Genomic DNA, 26,380 nt, shown 5'->3' with positions numbered 1-26,380 from the left:
TCCAACATTAAGTGCAAAAACATGTATTGTAAATTTTAATTAAAGCTGCTCCTTATATCAACAAAGTTTTCCACATAAAAAAGTGAAACAGAGGCAAGACAGAACTCACCCTTCAGCTCACAGTGCAAGACCAGCACGGCTCCCTGGATCAATCCTTTTGTCGATATTATTCAGTATATCCTAGCCTACAGTGGAAGTGATTGAAACTAAACTAGAAAGTCAGCCTAATTTTGGAGATAAAATAACCACATTGAGACTTCATTTGGTACGACAGCTTAGCTATCCCAGTTCATTATAGTGGTCAAGCTTGTTTAAAGAAGGTAACAAGCTCTACACTTGACCCGTTAATGACAGGAGCAATACTGTTGTCCATTGGTGCTAATGGAGAACAGCCCTCGTCTAACATATAGGAGGTGTTTTGCAATAGCAATCTTTGTAACTTGATAGAATGTAAGAATTAAAGCTGACATTTTAAATAGCTTCTCGTTGCCTTACACTGTTTGGAAACTGCACATTAGTAGAGGAGGCACATCTATCTCCGTTAATGTGAGTGGGTACTTCCTAACATCATAGTTGATTTATTATTACGGCTTTAAGAACGAGGCTGTACTTGACATTACAGAAAGCAAAATAAAGATACTTTCTGCCATAAAAAAAAATGCAGTGTAACAGCTACAAAACAATGGGGAAAACAGAAAAAGCAATAAGTAGGATCAAATGTTTTCTTAAAAAAAAAAAAAACAAACCCAAAAATAACAGCTGGCAGCCAGCTACTGTCTGGAGCAGTTTCCTATCTGCATGGTGTTTGCCTACATGCTTTAAGGGTAAGCAAGCTACATATGTACCCAAATCCTATGGCCAGCTGAGACCACTGTCTCTGCTGTGGTCTCTCCCAGCTTCCTGCTCAACAGCAGTCTGTTCACTGAGGGAAAGGTGCGAGCAGAGGGGGAAATAAAAAGGCCCAGCCTTGGTGCTGTGCAAGCACTCCTCGGCAGCAGCCAGAACAGCAGTGCGTTATCTGCACTGTTGGAGTCACAAATCCAACCTGCAGCATGGTAGCTATAAAGCTTGTTAACTCCATCTCAGTCAGACCCTGTACACCAATGCACAAGGGTAAAAAAAAAAAAAAAAAAAAAAGAAGCTTTAAGTATATGCAGGCAGAAGGCAAGCTCCTAAAAGGTTCAGTGTTATCGGTGTACTGGGCTTGGTGCTCCCTCAGGATTTGCTTCCTGAGCCAGATGTAGCACTGGCACAGCAGGAGTACAGCAGGATGTGACTGATGCATGTTTCTTCATCTCCAGAAGGCTTTTCCTTGTTCCCAAATACAATACTAATGTCACATTTACTCTGTATTGCCACAGTAGCAAATGAAGCAGGATGTGACAGAGACTTAACCCCAAAAGCACATATTTTGTGACCTAAGATAGCTCCATATTTGCAAAACCATTTCAACAGACTGGAAAAGATTTTAAAGTTGGAGTATTTCTGTGCAATTGCTCAGTCATATTCTGGGTAGTCAAAGAAATCCAACTCACTCCAAAAACAAAAATGGTAACAGATTCTGTGTCCAATGAAAAAACACCATCACTCCTGTGATAGGCAAGTAAGCACAAAGAGCAGAGATGCACAATAATCTTTCATTTCCAGCAGTTTCTGCAAAGCCAGCCCTCGTGGGGATACGCTTTTTTGAAGCTGAAGGAATAATTATTTCAAACAACCATAAAACCTTCAAAACATTATCAGTTTCACAAAACATTACATATGGAATACTAAGATGAACATGGTCTTTCTTCACTCACAAGAAGGAAGGTATACATTAATGCAGAAATAATAAACATGATAAACATACAAGTTTAACAAAAACTAGATTTTGCATTTTAAACTTGGCCTTCTAACATTATTATTAGAGCAAAGAAAGGACAGCTTGGCCTTCTAACTTTATTAGAGCAAAGAAAGGACAGAACACACTTCAGCATCCATAACATTAAATATTTTAGATCCCCTCTTTGCTGCCTGTCTTTTTAGGACTACCAATACTGTCTGATAAAGGTAGTATTGACTACATTTAACTTAGTCCAGCTTGATGTGAGCAGTCACTCTTATAACAACAGAAGAATGTACTGGATGTAAAAGCTAACTCTGTTTTTGGCTTTGAATCTCTTCCAGATAGAAAGAATAATGCATGCCATAGTTTATTCTGCTTTGTATTGCCAGGAGATTTTCTTTTAGGTGTCACACCACTGGAAAATTTCTGTATATGTCTGATGGAAGGGAATTTGAGGAGAGTTTTCCCACATAGGTGTCTGAGTTCTTCACAGTTTCAGAAAGGCAACCTATAAAAGGAAGCAAAAACAGAACGGTGGTTGGTCTCAACAATGCAGGATAACAAAAAAAAAAACAGATGTTTAATTGAAATTACATATTATAATAATCTTTTCACTTAAAACCAAGACCACTAGTGTGATGAGAGAGAAGATGCTATATTAGAAATGTTACTTTTCCAACCACTTTTTTGCCTAACATTTCTCTCTCCAAAGATACTAACTCAGAAAGTAGTTTGCTGACTGGAGACACAATCATATGTCAGGATTCTTATCTGACAAGGAAATTGTTTCGGATATTGAACTGGGAACAAGCACCACATCTTGCAGATCACAAGGACTAAAAAAAAGATGGGACAGATACCACCATGTGAGGACAAAATAAAAAAGACAACGTGTTACAGAACTGACTCCTGAAAAACACAAAAACACAGGAGAAAAAGAATAGAGACACTTTTTTTTCCTCAAAGAACTTTTCAACTGTACTCAAGTGAAAAAATTACTTATCACTTCCGATTTTCTGAACTGACAGTCAATAACTGGTCTACTTGATACTGTAAGCAAGGAATACAGGAAGCATGATCAACCAGAAGGACCTAAATTAAAGCATAAAATATCACCAAGCAGGGTGAACAGAGGGTAAACAAAGAAAAAACAAAACTATCCTATGGCCAAAGAGTGTTTAACAGAGAGCTGTACGTCTGCTATAGAGGGATGTAAAAAATTAAGCAAGCTTGAACATATTTAAGAGGATTCTCAGAAAATCATTCATACAAAAGATTCACATTTAAAATAACACAACTATGAGGTGCTAATGGGATATGGGAACAGAAATTCTTGTCTAGAATGGTAAAAATCAAGTCACATCTCTTCCTAAATAACTTTTTCGACTCCAACAATCCCAGCAGTACCTTTGAGAAAGCTGCCGTGTTACTACATGGAAGAGTTTATTTACAGAGACAGGACAACAGAGAGCCACAAAAGCTTCCATATTTCTGAATCATTCTGTTCTTCCAAAGTGGAACAAAAATTCAGAGAAAAAGATTTTCATGTACAACATAAATTTTCAGAAATGCCTGGAGGCAAAGCTGGCCAGTATGCAGCCAGCTGGTCAGGGTGGAAGTCTAAGATTTTCCTGGGAAACTCAGCATCACATTGACACCTTCCCCATTGTGCTTTTTCATTCAGTTTAATCAGCACTTTCCAACAAGCTGCTCCAGCACAAACATTCCTGTCAGCTCAACCAAAGGTTGTTGTAAAGACTTGAAATGGGTCATCCTGTGTGGTAATTTATCATCTACTAGGCAAAGATTCCCAACCTCAAAGACACAAACTGTAAGAAGAACCAATGTGCCTATCACCTTTCTCATGATCTATTCACTCAGATGAACAGAGACAGATATACAATTAAACTAAATTCTTACCTATGCAGAGAAGTTATAAGTAACACAGACTAGGAAGGAAATCCTGGCCAAATTAAGTCATAGGCAAAACTCACACTGAGTTTGACAGAGCCATAAATTTGCCCTTGCATTGCAAGGAAGATGTCCTTGTTTCAATTGCAACAACATCAATAGCACAATGATGTTTTGGTTGTTGCTGAGTGATGGAAGCACGCCTGGGATCAGGCCAGCTGCTCAGCAGGGAAGAGCCACCCCCTTCATAGTGTGGTGGAACCATTGGGGTGAGTGAGCAAAAGGCTGTGCTGTGTTTAGGTGCCTGCTGAGTTAAACCACAACAGAAAAAAAGTTTTTTTAAAAAAGGAATTTAAAAAAAAATCTAGAAAGACAATAAACATATTAATACATGTCACAAGATTTTAAGCATTTTTTTTTTCAAGCCCAAGACTATAGGCTCTTTTTGTACCTGTTTCTGAGGTATCATTAGAATGGATATATTTATTTAATTTGACTACTTGCTATATTTTATAGTGTATGAAATGCACTTATTCATTCCTCTGAGAATATTATTTGCAACAAAATGTTTTCCTGAACCTCTAGGCTCCTCTACTGCCCAATAAAATGAAAAATGTCTAAAGGAATTGTTTTTCAGTGTCTGCATTTCCACTTAATATCAATGCGAATGAGAAAAAGCACATCAGCTCATTCGTAAAGTTGACAGAGCTGACAAAGAATGGGTCAACACATGGAAATCGTAAGCTCTTTAAAGAACACCTGCAACACATGAAGATGTTCAAGGATGAAAACTACTCAAAGTAAATAACTTACAAAGTTCCTCCATAACCAAAGTTCAATACGAAGCATGTAAAATGGCTCCCTTTATTGTATTTTATATGAGTTTATATGATTACATATGATTGGTGTATGTTCAAGACAACACAGACTGGACTGTACACTGGTTTCAAAATTACAAATCTATGAATTGGACAAGTGGGAGGGAGTGCTTTTCCCCCAGCTCTTCATTCAGCAGGATATTTTCTTTGCAAAATGGACAATACCAGTCTACAGTCTTCTAGCGAAGTTCACAAATGCAGTATTTCACTGCAACCACTGCATTGTAGAATAAAAATCACGTACCCAACAGCTACCTGATCTACAAATTGAGGTATATCACTAAGTTAAGAATAAAAATCACTTCTCTAATTCAAGGTTCTTGATATTGCCCATAACTCGACATACTGCTTCCTTTTTTTCAATGGCTCAAGATAGCTAGTTGCAAACCTCTGCTAAGACCTGACTTCTGTACTCCAGCATCCTTACTTATATGACAGGTAACGTTATTTTTTCATTTCCTCTGCAGTACACCTTAAGATGATCACCTTATTTTGTCACAGTACCAAATGCATTGCAGCAATCCACCCTGTTATTTTCTGTAGTGCCAGAAATTGCTGCATAATGAATGAACATAGACTCCACATTTTCAACATTTTAAAGAAATATCTTTAGAGTGGGAGCTATAGAGCACCGCAGACATACAAAGGATGTATCTCACAAAGTCATGCTTTTCATAAACAATGAAACAACTACAATTTTGTTAAAAGCTTTTAGAACCAGGGTAAGTTAAGAAATTCAAACTAAAATATTCAGTTCTAGAAACTGTGCTCTCTTAGCTTTCCCAGGAAAATGCAAAATATCAAGCTTAAGCATTCTCCATACTACGTGAAAATGATGCTGAGAATTTAGGAAAAGCAACTTGATAGCGTGGTCAAACTTACATGGTCAAATAAGTACACCAGGCTGAAAACTACCAAAATGGAGGCTGACAGTGTTCTTTTCTCAGTAGGGAGAAAGTTGATATGGGGTTATAGGTTTCAGTTGTTCTGAATCTCTCTCATAACACTTACTTTCATGGAGCATTTCATCATTTTCCTGACTACTTATGATAAAAACCTCACAGAAAACAACAGTGGGATAAAGACATACAGTACTGAATAGGGCACTGAGTCACAGAATCATACCCCGAGGAGTAACAGGTAAAAGAAAAAAGTTATAACTTCAGAAAATATTTGAAAAGCTCTGGAGTCCTGACAAACTAGGGAAATAAAAGAGGATGGTTCTAGATGGCAGAAGCTGCTGCAAAGAAATCTGCTCTCCCCAAAATGCTAACACTGGGCAAACGGGCTAGTTTAAGAGAAGCAGAAGCGTGACTAGAGGCAGTGAAACAATAAATTTTACAGAAATGCAATCTGCAAATCACAGAATCACGGAATGGCCAGGGTTGGAAGGGACCTCAAGGATCATGAATCTCCAACCCCCCTACAACATGCAGGGTCACCAACCTCCCTGTTTAATATTAGACCAGGCTGCCCAGGGCCCCATCCAATCTGGCCTTGAACCCCTCTAGGGACGGGGCATCCACAAGCTCTCTGGGCAGCCTGTTCCAGCACCTCACCACTCTCACAGTAAAGAACTTCCCCCTGACATCCAGCCTAAATCTTCCCTCTCTCAACTTAAAACCATTTCCCCTTGTCCTGCAGTTAATCAACCCTTTCAAAGAGTTGATTCCCCTCCTGTTTGTAGGCTCCCTTTAGGTACTGAAATGCTGCAATGAGGTTATCCGAAAGCCTTCTTTTCTCCAGGCTGAACAAGCCCAGCTCCCTCAGCCTGTCTTCATAGGGGAGGTGCTCCAGACCCCTGATCATCTTTGTGGCCTTCCTCTGGACTCTCTCCAACAGCTGCCCACCCTGTCTTTTTTGTACTGGGGGCTCCACATTGGGACACGGTATTCCAGATGGGGCCTCACGAGCAGAGTAGAGGAGGAAATCCAGTGCATAAAATCTGTTTTGTGGAGCTGACAATAGACAGAGGATATGTAGCAACATAAGATAGTTATTTTCTCAGCTAAGGAAAGGAAAAGTAGTTCGATCTCACCCAAGTTTAAAACTGTTCTTGTTTGTATTCCCTTTAGAGGAAAGAAACTAAGTGAACTGTGCATAAGAAAAGATCCTTTGTATGCCTCTAAAAGTTGAGGACACAATTTCTAACAATTATGTCTCTTCCAACAATTAAACAGAAGTAAGTATAAGATATACAACAGAATTTCCCTTCAGTATAAGAGAGGGAACTGTACATATGTTGCTCCAAAAGAAATGCCTCATGTTTGTTGCCACAGAAACTACAACGGATATAAAAAGAGCACAATAACGCTACTGGATAGAACAAACTCTCAGCAATAAAACACTGTTTTTCAATGTAGTTACCACCTATCAACCATGCATTTTCACCATGATGAACAAGAGTCTGCATGCCACACTTGTAACTATCTGCACCAGTGGAGGTGACCCAGTGTTGCTACTGCTGAAACACACCACCCACCACCTCACTACACTCACATTCACTCTTTCATCTCCATAAACATTACGCAAGCGTCAGTGAATGTCAATGGGTGCAATTTTTTTCTGCATGCAGGAATTCAATGCCACACCTTTGCTTCATCCACACTTCCATGTCAGACACCATTGTGTCAGACTGCCCCTCAGCTGCCATTTGTCACACAGCAACAACATGGAATGGAAAATCGGCAGGAAGGTTCAGCCTCTACTGCCATATCACCAACATCTGCCTCTGACTTTGTAGGCCAACATAATAAAATAGGAGACATTACTTTCAGAGCAGCCCTTGTACTTCTGTCTACTCCTACATAATTATAAAGGAAAACAGTGAGAAGAAAGTAGTTACACATGCTTCAGTTTCAGAAGATAATTACCTGCTACACCTCTAAGCCCTTCCTGAAATATGACTACTCTGTTTTTGCTTTTCTGCTGCACACCAAAGAATAAAAGGCTACCACCAGGCTCTAGTCTGAGCATTAAATGCATAAAACACTTTTTATGTTAATTGTTTCTTTCAAACCTTAGACTCATTTTTAAACACTACCACACATGGTTCATAACACTGTAGTTTGTTTTAAAAGAAAGCAACTTACAGGGCTCCCTTAAATCTTACCAACAGCAGGCAGATAATCTGGACATAAACAAACTCCCATGCTTTGGTTCTGCACAGCTGCTAGTGTGAAATCAAGTGTGACTGAATGACTGTAGAGGAAATCCTGATTACACACTAGTGAAGCTACAGCCTGTAATCAACATCAAATGCTGTATTCATTACCACTCAAAATTGACAGGTAACAGGTAATGCCATTCAATTCACATATGGAAGGAACCGAAAATCTTTCCTGAGAGGAAGTGTGCAGATCTCTGTTCCTAGATCCAGATGCACTGGTGGAAGCAATTAACTTCACAGGTTCAGAATCCCTCTGCTGCAGTTCCTCTCCCTCTGCAGAATGCCTTTTCAAGCTTTCTATTCAGTGTTTGGTAAAATCAGACTGGTAAGCTAAACTCTGGTCTATGCTAACCTCAGTGATTTATCCTAGAAACAAGAAAGGGAGGGCCCACAGAGACAATTCTGCTGGCAGACCACAGGGGAGAGACTAAGCTCTATTTGGAACAACAGTGAAAAGCTGAGAATAGCATTTTCTTCCACAGGTGCAGCTGGATTTGGAAGATAACACACACTCAAAACCTCAGACCAAAGCCTAATTCACAGACAGATTTGTACTGCCACAAAAGCTAGCGCTAAATGTTATGGTTTAAGCCTCAATTACTCCAGCTAATAGACCTGCTTGGGTGGCTGCAATTACAGTTCTAATCAAGATGCCCTGCCCTACATACATGCCTACCTTGAAACAAGAATCAGAAAGAGTGAAATAAACACATTTGTGAGTACAACTGAGTCTACATGTATTACAAAACCCCTGTACTTAATAACACACCAGTACAACAACATGCATAAACGCGCAGAGAAAGCCATTATCCTGCCTGATTCATCTCAGCTTTGTAAAGGATGGATCAAAGAGTAGGAGGATTAAAGCACCCAAACCATGCCCTGGCCAGTGCTCTACAAACACCTGGTTTTTGGTAAACTCAACTGAAAATAAGTTTGGTGTTCCCATTCCTGCTAACAAGAGACAGAAACAGTCAAAAGAACACTGCTTACTGTGAGGCCCAACAGCTTTTATCTGCAACACCACCCGAAGCTGCTATGCCCAATAGCTATTACCAGCACCTTGAGAATTAGCAGCTACAAACAATGACTATTACAATTACACTAAAACTTAGAATCATAGAATTGCTCAGGTTGGAAAGGACCTTGAAGATCATCAAGTCCAACCACAAAATTTAAGAATTTGCCTGTCTATCCACACCGCATAGTTTACATGTTGGTTCTCACCTAACAATTGGGGACTGAGTACACAAATACCCGTCCCAGAATTATATTTTGAATATACTGAATTGAATGACTGGGCACAAAGCAGAGACTCGAAAAGGAGATTTAAGAGCCCATTAATTGCTATATTTGCACGCTCTCCTATTAAATCCACAGATCCAAAAAAAGGCAGTTGTCTTTGCTAGACTACCAAGTTGTTACATATTATCCCTAGATATCTGAGACTGCTCCTGGGAAGGGCAAAGGCATTTTGAAACTCAAATCTAGGAAGAAAAAATAGAAGGAGAACACCACAGGAGCCAGAGATGCCACTATCTTGACAGCGTAGGGCTTAGTTACTTCAAGATGGCCTCCAGTAGGCTGCAAGCACCCCACCTATATTCTAGCTACCAAGTTGCCCTCAATTTCACTGACATTTCATTCTCTTTTTCAACATATCAGGCTCTTAGGGGTGAGAGCTGAGTCACTTGTGTGACTGCTTCATTAAGTCACTGTGTGCCTGCTTCTCTTATGCTACCCAGGTTGTGTATGAAGAGCTGTATACTCTAAAATCTCCTCCACAGCCACGTATCCACTTATCACAACCTCTCAAAAATCATTGTTTCAGGTCCTCTCAGACAGGGAAATGGCTTTAAATGCCACATAATGAGATGTCTGGTTTTGAGTATGGCATCTGAGCATTTTACACAGCTCCCCTTCTCTAGCATTTCTGACTCAGCAATCTGAAGAACCAGTCTATCCTCACAGCAGCAGTACCCACACCCATAAACTGGTAATTCTGAAATACTTTACAATGAAAACAAACAATTTCAAATGAAAGTATCAATAGAAAAGTATGATTCTCTGTAAAAGGTCACAAAAAAATATTACAGGTTGACTGAACAGATACAGTTGGACAAACTGAGTTTTAAATATCTCATCAAATAAGCTGTAAAATCTAGCGCCAGTATAAAGGCCCTCATGACTTGACATTAAGCCAGAATTTTACTGGAGACAGATGTCACATAAAATATATCCAGAACTCTCTCACAGCCAAAACATGGCAGCACAGTGCTGCACAGAACTATGTGGCCATGGCAATAGGGCCAACAGAAGCAGAGGTTGTGAGACTGTTATCCTAACAAGTTCAAATCCTGCAAACTGGGATGTAGGGAAACATGGAAACACAGTTTTGTAGTCTGACTCGCTGACATCTATGGGGTGGGAAGGATGCTCATCTCTTTTACTTCTATGGGAGTTCTAGGTTTTCATAGTGTACGGGAACTGCTGAATCACAGCCTAAACCTGATTGATCACCTGAGGTGAGCAATGAGTCAGCCATGGGAGCACAGGTGAAGGCAATTCACCTGTGCAGCCAGAAGGGGTGGAGCCTGGCTCCATCTCTCCTAGACCCCATTTAAGAGCTGACTATCAGTAGGGAAGGATCTCTTCTGGAGATCCCTCCTTTGGAGTTTTACAGCGAGCCCAGGACACGGGTAAGCATTCTGTCTATTCTCTTTTGGTATAATAACTGCTTAGCAAACTGTTTGGTATATTTCCTAATTCTAACATATATATATTCACTGATTATACACATAGAATCACCAAGGTTGGAAAAGAACTACAAGATTATCTAGTCCAGCCATCCACCTACTGCCAGTATTTCCCCATTGAATCATGTCCCTTAGTACAACATCTACATATTTTTTGAGCACCTCCTGGGTTGGTTCCACCACCTCTCTGGGCAGCCTGTTCCAATGCTTCATCACTCCTTCCAAAAAGAAATTTTTCCTAATACCCAGCCTGAACCTCCCCAGACACAACTTAAGGCCATTTCCTGTAGTCCTATTGCTATTCTATTCCTTCAGCATATATCTGATACCTTTTTAAGGTAGCAGAAGCAGTTTCAAGCAGCTCTAAGCTCTTATGGGAAACATACTTCTTGTCAGTGCACAACCGAAGTACAAAGAAACAATGCCAGCAATACAAGCTATGGGAAAAACTCGGCTTCACAGAATCCCAGAATGGCTGAGGTGGGGAGGGACCTCTGGGTCTACCTGGCCCAACCTCTGTCCAAGCAAGGTCACCCAGAACAGGGTGCCCAGGTCCATATTTAGGAGGCTTCTGAATAACTCCAAAGAGGAGACTACACAGCCTCTGGACAACCTGTGCCAGTGTTCAGTTACCTGCACAGCACAGAAGTGCTTCCTGGCATTCAGAGGGAAACTCCTCTGTTCTAGTATGTGCTGGTTGCTTCAGTATACCTATCATCTAAAAAGCCAAATTCCTCAGTACTGCTAAGAAGGGCAATTCATCTCCTGTATGATATGAAAAACATGTGGTGTGAGTCTTCACTGCAGAAAGAAACTTATTAGGAGAATGTCACCTTGAGAAATCACTTTCTTCTTTTGTCTAAAATGGAAAAAAAGCTGAAAGATAATCAGAACAACCAAACAGAAAGGGAATTAGATTCATTAAATTCAATTTTTCATGGAATTAATTGTAACCAAAGTGAGGATTTGTTTTTTAAATGATTTCTCAATCTGGTAATGCCCCTTCAAGATTTACAAAATAAGCAAGCATTCTTTCACCTAGTCCCTCCTGAAAGTATTAATTTTTTTGTACAAATGACAACTTGATTTGTGACAGAGATAAATGAGGGAAAAAATACCAAGAGATTCCTGTGAAGTCCTAGGCTTTGCACGTGGACTGTAGGCTTTTAGCTAACAAGACAGATGGACATTGAAACTTGCCCAAGGAAGGGCAATCTTAAGAGGGAAATCTATAAGCAGCTAAAAGAAAAAGAGTAGAAAATAAATATCTATATGTTTTAGTGTATGTGAAAACAATCAATTTTTTTTGTTGATTTTTTTTGTATGAAAATAGAATATTTTATGTGCATACCTGAGTTAAGGAAAAAACTATGAAGAACCTGGACCACTTATGTCTCAACATGAGAACTGAAAACTCATGCCTTTGTCTTTTGCCAAGCCCTCTTCAGTAGCCTGCATTGCTTTTATTTCTGCTGCAGACGTTATTACTTTTGGGACCCAGCATTTTTACAGATGCAGAAACAGCAATATTATTTACCTCTGTTAGCCTTAATTATAGTTTCTCTACTAATGCAAACCACAGAAGAAGATGGAACTCAGCACTAATACTGCATTGCAGTTACTGATTCAAATCCAACTAGGATACAAAACCCACAGAATTTAGGATTTTCTTAGTCAACAACAGATTATGTTCACTTTTTACTATAGTAACTACTATGCTGAAAAATCAATCCCCTGCTAAGCAGGCAATCCAAGCAGATGCTTTTTTGCACAAAATGGTTGTAACTGGTGGAGAAAAGATGTGTTTAAGCACCCTCACGTATGGGCAGTTGGGAGACAAGTTAACATAAAACAAACAAGGCACTGCAAGCTGCTGTGTAAATTTACATCATGCCAGCTGTATCCTAAAACTAGACATGCGTGAAGAGATCAATCCTTAGCAAACCAAACAGAAGCGTACGATGCAGACCCTATAAACATTTTAGCCCCACCAAAAGATATGCAGAATGCTAACTCGGGGAAGGCTGTGTTTGCCAACTTTTCCAAGCCCCGCTCCCTAATGCATAGCCAGCCATTCCACACCTCCAAACATACAGCATCCTTTGCTTCAGGTCAGATTCCTGGAAGTTATTTCAACTTCCAGGGTTTCCAGGTCTCCTGGGTTTTTGCAGTTCTCTGTGAAACACAGGAGGTTTCTTTGCACTCATGCCTTTCAGAGAAGGAAGAGCTCACAAATGTGAAGGAGAAAGACTAGTTTTATTTCATTACTACACAGTAATATGCTTGGCTGGATTCTAAGTTGGCATTTGTCTCCTTTCTTCCTCTCCTTGTCCTGTCCCCTTTAGCCATGAAGTACCATGGAACTCACTAAAACAGGAAAGTGACTTTCACATTCTGTGACTTCCAAATCAGAGAAAAAAATACAGCCTTCTTTTTTGGTTCCAATTCTTACTTTACCATAAACATACACTTCCAACATTATTCCCTAATATCAAAACATTCGCCAAATTAACTCATATTCTTTCTCCTCACAGTCTTCCTATCCCTAACATTTTTCTTCTTGCATCAATCAGTTCCTCTCCTCTAAACCCACACAATACTCCTTCAGTGAGGATTCACCTCCAAATTGTGCTATGGCTCAGACATTACAGTAGGAGACAAGTGCACATGCAGTCTTGATCATATTGTTTCCTGAAAAGGGATGGAAAAAAAAAAAAAAAAAAAAAAAACCCCAAACACAACAAACCACAATTATTTGCATTTCTGTTCCAGCAGCAGATAAAACCTGCAAGCCAGAATTTCTTTCAGGGCCTGGCTGGGGATTCCTGTTTGTTCCTTGTGATTTCTGACTTTGTTATTGTCTTCTTCCCCAAATAGAAGAAAAATTGTAGGCTAAGATTATTTAGATCTTAGGCATAACATTGTGGAAAGTTAAAGAGAACAAGGAACTTAATGGGAAGCATAGGGAAAAAAAGAGGAAAAAACTGGATCTCTTGCTAATAACTGAAACGTAGACAAGTGTTTACACAAAATACTCGTAGTTGGTGTGGTGCATTATCAAGGCTATCACACTATCAACTAAAAAGCAAAGTGATTTGGGCTTCCTCTTGCTACCCACAATTGCACTATAAACAATACAATAATGTGCAGGATAGAGGACAGGCAAGACACCAAAACTATTAATGCTGTAAGTCAATGTATTTTTGAATTCTAATTTAATGAACATGTTTCCTTCTCTCTTTGTCCAAACACATTAACTTCATAAGAGGACTCTACACCAAAGTGCATCAGAAAACCAAACAGACAGCTACAGCTGATGCAACAAACTCTGGAGTAGCAGAGGTCACTCACCCTATCTTTAAACTGCCAGGAAAAAGTGTAATGAAAACTACTGTAGCAAAGTGCTTTAAAAGTACAGGGATAACAAAGAAACAAAGCCAACCACTTCTTAATACTCTACCTGCTGACTGCCTGGTGAGAGAAGTTCCAGTTTATTTCTGCTTTAGTCTCCAAACTGTTTCATTTATATCCCCAAGGAAAACTTGCCAAAGCCTGTAAGCTAAGTAGAGGTCTATTATCTTCATCTCCTGCAATGTTTTACATTTTGATGCCAAAGAAATCAGTGCACAGACCTAAATAGAGTTTTTAAGAGTCTCCCCTAGCAAAGGCTACACGAGCAGAGCACACTGTGATGCAGTAATGAAGCTGCTGGGACATCTTAATACATGTACAGCAACTGCCACAGTGCCCAGCAGGGCCATCTCCTGCATGAACATCCATTTCTTCAGAGACCAAAGCCAAATGCTGCTGGAAATACCATTTGAAGTTCCGAGATGATGTGGAGAGCAGGCAGAAAGAGCATGACACAGAATAGATGCATTAAAGAGGTATTTAACGAGAGGTATTTGGTTGTGTGCTCACATTTACATGGCACAAATACGGTCCAAACAGGAGATCTACAATAAAACATAAGAATGAAGTAGAGGAGGTTAAGGAGAATGTGGCACTGTTGAGTAATACTTTGAAACTAGATAGTCTGAACAGGTGTCTTCGCTGGGTTATCTTTTGAAAACATTCCAGAAAGCTTCAAAAAGTAGCTGCTTAAATTCTTTTTTCTTCCTGACAGTTAAAACTGGAAAGAGAATAAATACTTCTCTGCACGAGGTATGAGAATTAATTAGTTTGTGCATAGAAAGGGGTATAAAAGTATCAATTACTATTTTGATTTTAAATAGCTTATTGGGACTACTGCATTCATACCCCAGAGTTCAGATTTTGGCAAGAGATTAGGACAGAATTAAAAAGGGAACAGGTGCTTACAAGATAATATGGTGGCAATAAACTCACTAGCCAAGAAAATGGAAGGAAAATAATTTAAAATGTGGCATTCATTTGTACCTTGTGACTTACGGAGACATCCAAACACAGTCACAAAATACAAATGACAATGTGATACTTGGAGAACGTCTCTGCCAGATTCCTTCCTTTCCTGACAGTCTGAGCAGGGATGTCCTTCAGTTTCTGCTTGTCTCCTTTTCTCATGATTGCTTGTTAAAAGACTACATAGTCAATAAGCAAATTTCATTTATTTAATGCTGGGTGGGAAATGAAACTTTTTCAAAGCCTCAAAATGGAGTTTAACATCAGTAGATTTTTAACTGCTAAATTATTCCAGGCATTTCTACAGTGGGGATCTCTGGTCACAAAGATCTCTACAGCCTCTACCGGGTCAGAATGAATTCTGTTCCTAGGGACTGAGCACATGCTTTTGCCAGCTGAGGTCAGAAGAAAAGCTGAAACTACCCATGTTCTGAATCAAACTCAAAAAAAAAACCAAAAAAAAAACAACCCACAAAAACAGATGTTTTCTCAGAAAAACAAAGAGTTACTGACCTTGAAGTTTTGTAATAAAATATAATAAATCACCATCTTTAGTCACTTTCTCCCACTAAAAAGCAAGAAAATTAAAAATAAAACAAACTCGAATCCTGCAAGCTACATGTTTGCATTAATACACTCTAAAAATTTCATACAACAGCAGAACTAAACAAAGCAATGATTTTGAAAGGCAAGGATTTATGGGGAAATGTTTTGCAAGATCTATGGTGTTTATTATTACTTTATTGCCATTCTCCAGCACTGTTTCTTTAAGACCAGAATAGCAAGCTACAGGCACTCACAGCACTGTTGACTCTCCAGCTGGAGCTTTGAAGGAGAGTATCATAAGAATTTTAAGTAGTTGTCTAGACTATACTGAGGTCCCTCATGTCTTTCACCATTAAAAAGTTTTCCTGTAGCCCACGGAACTACTGACTGAAGAATGTAGTAACATAATTTGTAAATGCTACGTTTCTGGTATTAAACGATTTCTGCATTTTTAGAAGGTTTAATGCAATTATCTTTCACGTTAGTCTTTTTAAGATGCATCCCTTCTAAGCATTTATTGTCAGTAGGTACCCACTAGAGAACAAGTCTTTAAATTAACAAGTTATTAAGGTTGGTTTTTAAATGACGGACAGCAAAGGATTCTCTATTTGAAAAGAATACTGAAGAAAACTATTTTGACCTGATAGAAATTCACACATCCTTTAGATTCTAATGACTTAATCAGTAATAACAGCAACATTTAGAAGCTGAACTTGGTTCTGTATCATTGACTCTGCATGTACATTTGAACAACTCTGAACAGGTCAATTTAACTCAACTGTCCAAGAGAGGAAATTATTCATGTGGTGAAGTGCTTATGGAACTCAAATCTAGATTCACAAATGGTTTATGTGTCTCTAACACTAACAGAGAACAGAAAGAATCAGGTAACTGCACACTTACCCTCCATTGAGAGTATTCCGAAAATTTTGATGAATACACTAATAATCATTTTTTAAACCACTGGATAAAAATGAATTGGTCTTCCAAAATGAGAAGTCATGCAAGGAACTGAAGAGATTTTAAGGTGGAGCTTAACTAACTGATGATACATGACATGTTACCTGCAATAGCAGGGGACTACACTTGATAACACATGGGAGTTCCAATGGTCCTTGCTGTAAACTGCTGTAAACTTGATCTCAAAAACTAGGATAATGATGGTCTTTTCATCAGATTCTCATGCCAGCCTGTTGACACAGCACTTACATTGGGAAATGCAAGTTAATGATTAGCAAGCAGATACAAGATGGACCACATTCTATTGTATGGGAATAATAATTTCCACTGTAGGGATAGGATTGATCCTAAAGGACATAATGATCAAATGACCTTTGACATAACATAAATCAGAAGATCTTTGAGCCTCAGAAATATTTTTCTCTTCTCAGTAAACCATCACTACCAAAATCAGAAACCAAAAATACAGAGGCATTTAATAGTTCAAAAACAGATCCCTCATTCCAAGCAGTCTTTTTTTGTCTCCAAAAGAAATGTCAAAGATTATACAAAAATGCCAGGTAGCCTTCACTAATTTATTTCCATACAGAAGTATGATTTTTGTTTTTGGTGGCAATTTATGCCATGAGCAAATGCTCTTGCAAACCTCCCTCCCCTGCTGTGCTGGCCCAACTGTTGGGCCAAATGTATAGTCTGCATATAATGCAGAAAAAGCAGAGGGAAGAGGCGAGATGACATGAACAAGAGGCCAGGAAAGACAGAAGAGCCACCTTAGATAAAATCTAATAATTTGTTGCTGACTATAAAATATTTCTGTAGATACCACAGCAAGTGGTGCTAATGTACAAGCCATTAAAGTACTCAAAATAAAACTATAAGCAACATCACGTGAATGAACACTGAATGGACATGGTATTAAAATATCTGGACAGGCACTCTGAAGCAGCATGTAGACAGATTTTATAGTCATTCAGGCTTTATCCAAATATGTTCAATAAACAATAAAGAAGGAAGCTTTCTCTATTATATCATATTCTTGTGGAAGTTATTTTTATGTCTGAGTCATTATGGAAGATAGGTAAATGATCCTGTTTACCTTCCCAGATCTCCAAGCAATGGCATTTTCTCTCTCCAAAGATCTCTGCTATTTGTTCTAAATGGTGAGGAGTCCATGCCTTTCAGGAGGTAAAAACTACAAAAAAAATTAAGAAAAAAAAACCAAAAACCCAAATCACACATTTGTGTGTATTTAATTAAAGACAAGATATCCACCTTCTAAGAAAAATCTCAGAGTTGGATTTCTGAAGTTGAGCACAAACTCATCAACACCTCTGTGCACCCTCTCTCTACCTTCACTCTTACTTACCTACTTCATTTCAAAAAGGAGTGCAACAGCTCTTAAATAGAGGAGGTGTTCATCATATCCCACAACTGATATTTGCATTATGACAGAACCCAAGGCTTCAAGAAGAACAAAAATACAGTTAGTAATAGCTGCTTCCTTTCATAGACAATTTCCACTGCTCACAAACTACTCCTCAGGTATCATCTTTTATAGCCTCTTTTTCCTTTCTACTTTCGCAGTGCTTTGATTAAAATTTGAAAATAATCTCCCTGGATCGTGCACCGTGCTTTTAATTTTTCTGGCAAGTGCTGCATGCAGCTTTTGTCTGTAATAATAACAGATTGCCCAAGGACACACACAGTGAGTCATGGGAAGAGTCAGGATTTCCTGGCTCTTAATCCTGTCTCAGATGAGGTCTCTCACATTATCAGTTTTAGGGGCCAGCAGATGCAGGGAAGAGAAAAGAGAAAGAAAGGGAAAGTGAGATATTGTTTTTAAGGTGAGCAAAATTGAATATCAGAAAAACAAATAATAAAAACACAGCTTCTTTCCCTACTCAGTTTCAGGCAACTGATGTAACAGTAATCGTGAAATCTGCTGAAGAGCTTAAATCTGTTTTTTAAAAAATGTAATGGATGAAAGAGAGGAAAAATAGCAAGAGGCAGCAAAATGAGAAAAAAAAAATGAGGCTTTTTAAAACAAAATAAGTAATTTGCCTAACAAGCAAGGAACCAGAGGGGAAAGGAATTTACATGCTGTCAAGATGAGGGGATGCGGGAAGCTCATTCCTCTGAGGTAAGTGAGCAGCAGTAATAGCATGTAGCCACCCCAGAATGGCAAAAAAATTTTGGGGTGGTTGATATAAGTAACGTGTCTCAGGACTTTCTTGAGCACAATTCAAGACCATTCTGCAGGCTACACTAGCCTGTTTAGCTGTGGAAGCCAGTTCCCTCTAAACCACCTACAATTAGCAAGAGATGAGGAACATTCAAGAGACAAATATAGATCATGCAGAGGTGATGCATCAGCAGCCTGCAAATAATTAATACCCATCCTAATAATGCCACCTACTCCAAATGACTGTGCAACAGTTTACAAGACCCATAACGTCACAAAGGAATAGGAAAATCATTTTTCATCCCCACAAAAGTAGGTCACCCATCAAATTCTGTAAAAGAATCCAAGCAAAAAACAAATGTGTTTTGAGGCAAGTTGTACTTATTTATCACAGCAAAGCACAGCTCACATGTGGACTTTGGCAGCACTCTGGCTAACCGGCTGAAATGAGAGCCATTTCAAAATAAAGTGGATGTTGAAACAGTTGTACTGGTAAAAGGCATAACTGAGACATACTTGTACGGAATATTTAGGGGCTGCTCGTCCCAGTGGGTTGTATAATAAGATTATATTAAGACTGCTGCCTCAGAATACAGGTAACTCAAAATTCATGCACTGTATTACTATCTGCATTTACAGAAAAAGGTCCTGTAACTCATATACTCTCACCTTAACCCACAATGAAGAGATCTAGAGCAACATCCAACAGGAGCAGTCACAGCCCTACATTGTAGGAATGCAAACGGTGTCTTTGGGTCCCTGGCTCTCCTAATTAAATAAAAGTGTAACAACAGCTACTGCAATAAACAGGAAACTAATTTAGCAGAAGATGAGAAGCAAATATTTTGAATTTTGAATGGTCCAGTGTGGAGTCAGGAGTCAGACTTGATGACCCTTGTGTGTTTCTTCCTTCAAATTCAGGACATTCTATGATTCTGAGTGAGCCAGGAAGTCTTCCTATCATGATTCTGAGGGAGGCACAAGCAGAAAGAGCAGAGCAGCCTGAATATCAGGAGTGCTGCTGACAAAGGAAACACAGAAAAGGCAAAGGTGTTCAGTACACCTTTGCCTCATTTTTTTACTGGTAAGAGTGGCTTTTAAAAATCCCAAAGCCCTTGAGATCAGTAGGAAAGTCTGCAACAAGATGATTTAGCATTGGTGAAGGAGGACCAGTTTGCAGAACAATGAGGACACAGATCTGCATTAGAAAGAGCACCAGTCTGAGGAAAGTGATTCTTCCTTTCAACTCAACTCTGGTAAGGTCACATCTGGAATACAGTGTCTAGTTTCAAGCTCCCCAGTACAAGAAAGGCCATAAGAACAACGAAAGGTCTGGAGCTTCTCTCCCATGAGGGAAGGCCAAGGGAGCTGGGTCAGCTCAGCCTGGACAAGACATCTCAGAGTGCATCTCATCAATGTCTTTAAATACCTGAAGGGAGGAAATGAGTGAAGAAGAGAGAGCTAAATTCTTTTTCTTTTTTTTTTTCCCTCTCAGCAGTGAGGGTGGCTGAACACAATTAAAGCTGCCAAGTAAGGTTGCAGATACTCCACTGTCATAATATCTGAAAGGTAACTTTTCTGGGGTACCTGCTCTAGCTGACTCTACTTCAGCAGGTGCTTGGAGAAGATGATAACAAAAGATCACTTCCAACCTCAATGAATCTGTGCTTCAAATATATTTCTGATGCACGTATTTTTAAAGGAAACAAGCTCATTTAAAACACTGGTCATTAGGGCATCGTTCAAGACAGTTTTCCAATGGTTCTGAAACTCTTCAGAACAGATTTTTTCCCCATTTCAGTCTATGCTGCTTTTGGGTGGATTTAGATTGACTGCAAATTCCTCTTTCCCTCACCAATTAGCTCCCTAAACTTCCTTTTATATACCAACTTCTTTCCTTCACTTGAAATATACTTTAGTCAAACAGATAGGGAATACTTCTGATCTTTACATTATCTTGTAGCTTTTGTTTTCATATCCTCTCTTCTTTATATTACAACGCGCATGTCCTTCAACTCATAGTTCCATGCAATCCGTATTATTCTCTTCAAGATTTTTTCCCCCACTTTTTTCTTCAGCTTTTTTTTTCCCCCAGCAATTAATTCTTTCCAGTTTCAGATGAAAATAACAATTAGACTTTATTATCATGAGACCTTTTCTTGTAGTGATAAAAATCTTATTATTCAAAACAAAGCTAACACTATTCCTTTAAGTGAGATTTTCATGTTCTTTTTTTTTTTTTAATCTTCTTTTTTGAAAACACTAATGACCTTCAAAGATAATCAGTTTTTCAGCTTCTTTCTTTCTATTCCTATTATTATTTTTAATCCAATTTTACTATCAAGGACAAGTATATATGAACAAATTATTCAATAGTCACAGCTCCCTTGAGCTATCATTCTGGATTATTGAAGTGCAATTATTATAACACATTGGTCTGCTCTAAGACTCAAAATACTGTTTAAAACTCCTTTCCTTAGAGCAAGACTACTAAAAAATGCTATTAAAACCTAATTTACCTGCATTATAAAAACGAATAAATTTTGCACTTCACAATATTCAATGAATGAAAACCAGCATAAGATAGCAGAAATGCAGACAGATGATAATTAAGAATATAGGTAGAAATAGGCAAGATCTAAAGTTGAGGATCATAGCATGATCTCAATGAAATAACTTGAAGTTTTGAGAAACGTTATCCGTTTCATAAGTTAAACACCAAGAACGAGCAAAGACCGAAACCTCATGTTACTGTATGAAAAAAAATTCAGTTTTATTGAGTCTGCAGAGGTGGGGAGAAAACAGAAGAACAGTCTGCCTTAGACATTATTCTGGACTTTTGTAAAGCAGAAGTTCAGCAACCTGGTCTAGTGGTTGGTGACCCTGCACAACTAGATGATCATTGTGGTCCTCTTCATCTCAGACCATTCTAAGATATTCTAGGCTGAGACTGAGTGTAAACTTAGAAGGTTTTTAGCATGAGATAATTTGAACAAATATTTTACTTCACTTTGACCATTTGCCACAATTCACCTATTTGTACCCCAAATTTAAACACTTTATACCAATTTTATTGCATGACATAAACTCAAAAAAGGCTATATACAGGTATATACAGATTCCCCAAATCCTTATATTCCTCAGTAAGCTAAATTAAATGAGCACAGTTGTCTGAAAACATGAGGATTAATTTTTTTTAATAACACAGCTGATCCTACCTACCTCCAAATATTTTGAACAATTTATTTTTCTGTAACTGACTTCTTAAAATAGGCTTTCTAGTTTTTCAACTTCAGAAACAATTTTAAATACCTTTTTATCACATCACATATATATTTTACACAGTTGCAGATACATGTTCACTGTATATTACACAAAGTTCAGGTAGAGAAAAAATGCTCCGCACTTTTCCTTTTGCTTTCTTTCTTCTACTGATCTCTTCCCAGCCATAAAATACAAACAAAGCTCATTTAAAAGACAGACAGATAGAAAGACAGGAGAGAAAAGCACAGACCTTGAACACCAGGAATAAAATTAAATTTGTTAACTGCTAGAAGCATGAAGCATTAATGAAATAGAACTGGGAAATTTTCCCCTTATGAGGAACATTTATTCGATGTTAATTAAATTCTTTTATTCAAAATCTATACTTACCCAAGCATAAAAATATTACATCATATCAATAACTTCAGAGTAAGGAAGTACTATACTATAAGCATCTTTTTTTTCCCCATCTAGTGAAGACTTTTAATCATTTATATTGTTTGAAGTGCTGAAAGAAACATAAGGGGGGGAAAAAAAAACAATAAAGAAAACTCTGCATGAACCAGCAACCACAGTTATTAATTTGTCTAACAAACAGTTACCAAAGACTAGCTCCAAGCATTTTCTTACAAAGTCCACATCCAAAAGTGTTAATGAGGAACTATCAGAGAGCCCACAATAATTATTTCTCTACGATATATTCAGCTGTCTGCTTCATTCATTTGCAGCCCAGTTCTGCACTATTGAAGCCAGGAAGAGTTTTGACATTAACTTCAATAGTTTGAAGTTCTTGCCTAGAATGTTGAACTTAGATGCATTCATGTAATATGAAACAAATAAATCAAAGCAAATCTGCAACTATTAAGGGATCATCTCTACCATTTTTAAGCTTATGAGAAACAGCCTCCTATGTCTTCGGATGAATACCCACAAGAGACACCCAGTGTTCAAAATCACTAAATATTTGTTTATTTCAATGAGAACTGTAGGTAATCTGAAGTACACCAGTAATTCATACTAGGATGGCCAAAAATGGACTGACAAATCACTTCTGCATAAACAGAGCAGAATATGAGACTAAGATCATGTACTTTACATGAAATTCTTCTTGCAACTTATAATTTCTTCAAAATGATTATCTTTTAGTACAAAAAAAAAAAAAAAAGAAAGATTATGGATTGTTTTGAGAACTACTTCAAAAAATGCAGACATTCAGTTGTTTTGCAAACTATCTGACTGTAGGTTGGGAAAGGAATATAAACCAGCAGCTAAATTTTCAAGTGTAGTATCTGCACTTTAGTGAAGTATCATTACTGTAACCATTATTAGTATTGTTATAAAAGAGTCTTGACTTTTGCACTGTTTTGTGTTAAGAATGTATGCTCTGCCTTGACAGGAAAGGATTACATAAAACGGTTATGTTTCAGAAGGGTTTTCTTTAGCTTCCAAGCTACAATTAAATTTCCCTTATCCCCACATACTAAATAGCCATTTCATTTCAAATCTTGTCAAACTGTGGCCTCACCCATACCTTGACTCCTCTTGGAAGAGGTCAGAGCAACAATACATTGCTAGAACACTTTTCCAATTCCAGTTCTCCAATAGCATCAACACTTGAATAGAGAAATTTAGGCAAAATTTTTATTCACTCACACAGATAAACTCTTGAGGGTTAGCTGTGTGGTATGTCAAATGGATTTAATTTCATTCGCTGTTGAATTTCTTCTAAAATTCCACATCAAACCCTTTAAAATAAAAAAACTTCTTACATTTTTTACTGCTGCTAATATTAAGTCTGGATTTTAGAAAGAATACTATGTGAGAGGGCAGAAACAAGTAGGAAATAAGAGAAGAGCAGGAGAGCAAAAACTTACAGAAAAGAACACATTAAATTCTACAGGCAGTATTTAGTTACATCCTAGATACCACCTTAAAATAGAAAAAGTAGTCACTACTGGAATATATTCCCAAGATAAACACAGAATAGACACTTGATTAATTAAACTAGTCTCTAGCTACTGCTCTATAAAAATATAGCTAAAAATGTATTTTCTTCCTGTGGAAGCAGAGAATGTAACCTGAATTCAGAACACTTCTGTGTGTTCAGCAGAAAGTTGATACTATCCAAAGTAGGCTATAAAGCCAGGCTGTTCATCTCCCAGCTTGTTTTTCTACCTTATCTAGATATATACAAATACAACTAGACAATCTTAAGAACTAAAAGTTAAGTTTCTAACCAGTAAAAAAACCCATAGTGAATTACAGGGTTGTCTCCCCATAAGTGCTACAGAAACAGTCTGTAATCAAATGACTTAGTGACATGGAAATACCACTGTAGAAAGCCTAAGTGGTCAAAAAAGAGGAAAATAAAGTAGTTCTAGAAATTAATGACTTCTTAAAGTGTGGCAGATGACGAACAGAATAAACTTTGTAAGAAAACATCACTAAGAATAAGCAACAGGCGTTCTGGTGAGTTAAAACAGAAATTTGTTAGCTAATCATACTGCATTACACAGTGACAGCTTTTTTGCTACAGTAGGACATCTAAATAGGAACAAAAAAATGTGCCAAAGACCAGAATGCCAAGAGCAGGAGAAATTTTGTCTAAAACGGAATTACACAGGCAATTAGTTATTGATAAAAAAAGTGGATTTAGTGGTAGTAATTACAGAAAGTGAGAATATCTGAACTGTACAATGCCCAGCATTTTTGAAGCTCGTATTTCGGAATGCCAGGCATCCTGGAAAAAACTGCAAGAGAACTGAGCAGCCAAGCAAGTCAGTAAGATTAAAACAACATTTTCATTTGTACAAGTTTGCAGAAAAGACTCTTTTCTATGTAGCCAATGTGCTTAATATTCATTTCTCTTCTATTTTCCTGATAAATTGAAGCTCACTAAAAGCAGCAGAAAGAATACAGTTTCCTAACCTGCTTAATCAATTCATAATGCCAAAGCTCATAAAAATAATGAAGACTGGCAACTGCCATGTTAAAATAGTCTCCTTCTCTACAGATTGTTTTTATAATTTATGTTAACGATGTGGAAAATATTTTTATATTTATTTTCCATAAGGCAGAATCATTTCCTATTTCACTTGTCAAGCTGCTGGAAGACAGATAAAGAAACATTAAGCAGAATGCCTGGCACAAGTCCAACCACCAATCACATTCTGCCCACCCAACACTCCCCGTGATCTCACTTGGCTATTGCCTCTTCGGATTTCTGCAAGTTTTCCTACGTACTCTAAAATGATTGCCTTGAGGTGAAACCTGGCAACAACAGCTTGCTGTCAAAGACTAACTGATTTCAGTAGGCTGTGTTGATACCTACATCTCCTTTTGCCCTTCTCTTTCTTCTTCCTGTAGAGTATTCCAAATCTTATTTTACGAGCACTACGAAAAGCTATTCATACATAGAACGTTTTTCTTTAATTCAAAAGTAGTGGAGCCATAGTACAAACAAATGTTTGCAGAACTGGTTTTCTTACTGGTCAAACCAGCAAGAAACTTTAAAGAAGATGGAAATAATCCTACTCTTTTTGTAGTCTGTCAGAATTTTGCTGGTTTATGTCAATGGGAACTGCTTATCTCTTCCATTTTCCTTTATGTTTCTCCCCTGTCTCTGGACAGACAGCAATTCGATACATATATCTCCCACACCTATGTTTCTTCCCATTCTAGCTTTCCTAAACTCTAAACGTAAAGTTTTTCTCCCTAACAAGCAAGAGCTTTAAAGCTCTACCATCTGTCACCATCAACCACAGATCAAAGACCCATGATTTAAGCACAGATTCAGAGCCCAATGCTCTCTTTACTGACACTGCAACAGAATGATGGGCTTCTATTTCTGAGAAGGCAAACTGTATGTTTCTCACTGGAAGCATTACTGACTTCACCAAAAGATCCATTCCAGACTCATTTTTAACTGACAATAAAAAATAATAAAAAAAAGAGCTTAACAATTCCCTTCCATCCACCATGTACTTTATCACAGCCAAGTCACTGATTCAGTTATTACGCTCTGGCTTTGCAGATGTCTGTATATTTGTCCATTTGTCTCCTTGAAGACATCATTACCATTTCCAACTCCTTAACACATAACACGTTTGCTCTGAGTGCCTTGGCAAGATGCCCTGCCTGCTAAAATAATACTAGGATTCAGTGACATCCTCTTTCAGAATCCCTCAAAATCTTGTTATTTGTGATAATATACCTATTATAGGCTATAGCTGCAATCTCAATACCTTTGATTCCATCTGTTTTTAAAGCACTGGTAAGTCTACTGAGAAGCATCCTTATAAATACACCTCTCTCTTTTCAGATTTTCTCAAACTTCTTAAGTAGCTTCGAAGCTTCCATCTAGACTCATAAGAAAATGAACTGTGTGTGTCATAGTTTTCCATGACAATATCCATTCAAAGCATAACAATGTGAAACCTTAAGGAAAAATTTCCATTATAGAATCACTATTGTCCAGTGACTCAGTATGATTCCCAAAGTAACAGCTGA

General features: G+C 38.0%; 1 protein-coding gene across 7 annotated transcripts in view; it reads right to left on the bottom strand.

The window, feature by feature from the left end:
• Positions 1–7: 7 nt before the first annotated feature.
• The window catches only part of UBE3D (ubiquitin protein ligase E3D), an 84,219-nt gene continuing 57,846 nt past the window's right edge, over positions 8–26,380 (bottom strand). For 2 of the 7 annotated variants that reach the window (XR_016464452.1, XR_016464456.1), the window contains 2 exons: positions 22,262–22,379; positions 17,531–17,617 (listed from right to left, as the gene is read on the bottom strand). Coding sequence is in view for 1 of the 7 variants with exons in the window: in XM_031611210.2 (XP_031467070.2) it covers positions 2,313–2,333 (21 nt within the window). In the remaining 6 variants the exon portion in view is untranslated. Of the gene's footprint in view, positions 2,334–15,432; positions 15,488–17,521; positions 17,618–22,261; positions 22,380–26,380 lie in introns of those variants that run through there. The other 5 variants (XM_090136088.1, XM_031611210.2, XR_016464455.1 and 2 more) reach the window with 4 other exon arrangements.

Source organism: Phasianus colchicus, chromosome 2 (assembly GCF_987193195.1).
Source record: "Phasianus colchicus chromosome 2, bPhaCol1.hap1.1, whole genome shotgun sequence".
Lineage (NCBI taxonomy): Eukaryota > Metazoa > Chordata > Aves > Galliformes > Phasianidae > Phasianus > Phasianus colchicus.
This window is presented reverse-complemented; position numbering and strand designations above follow the sequence as displayed.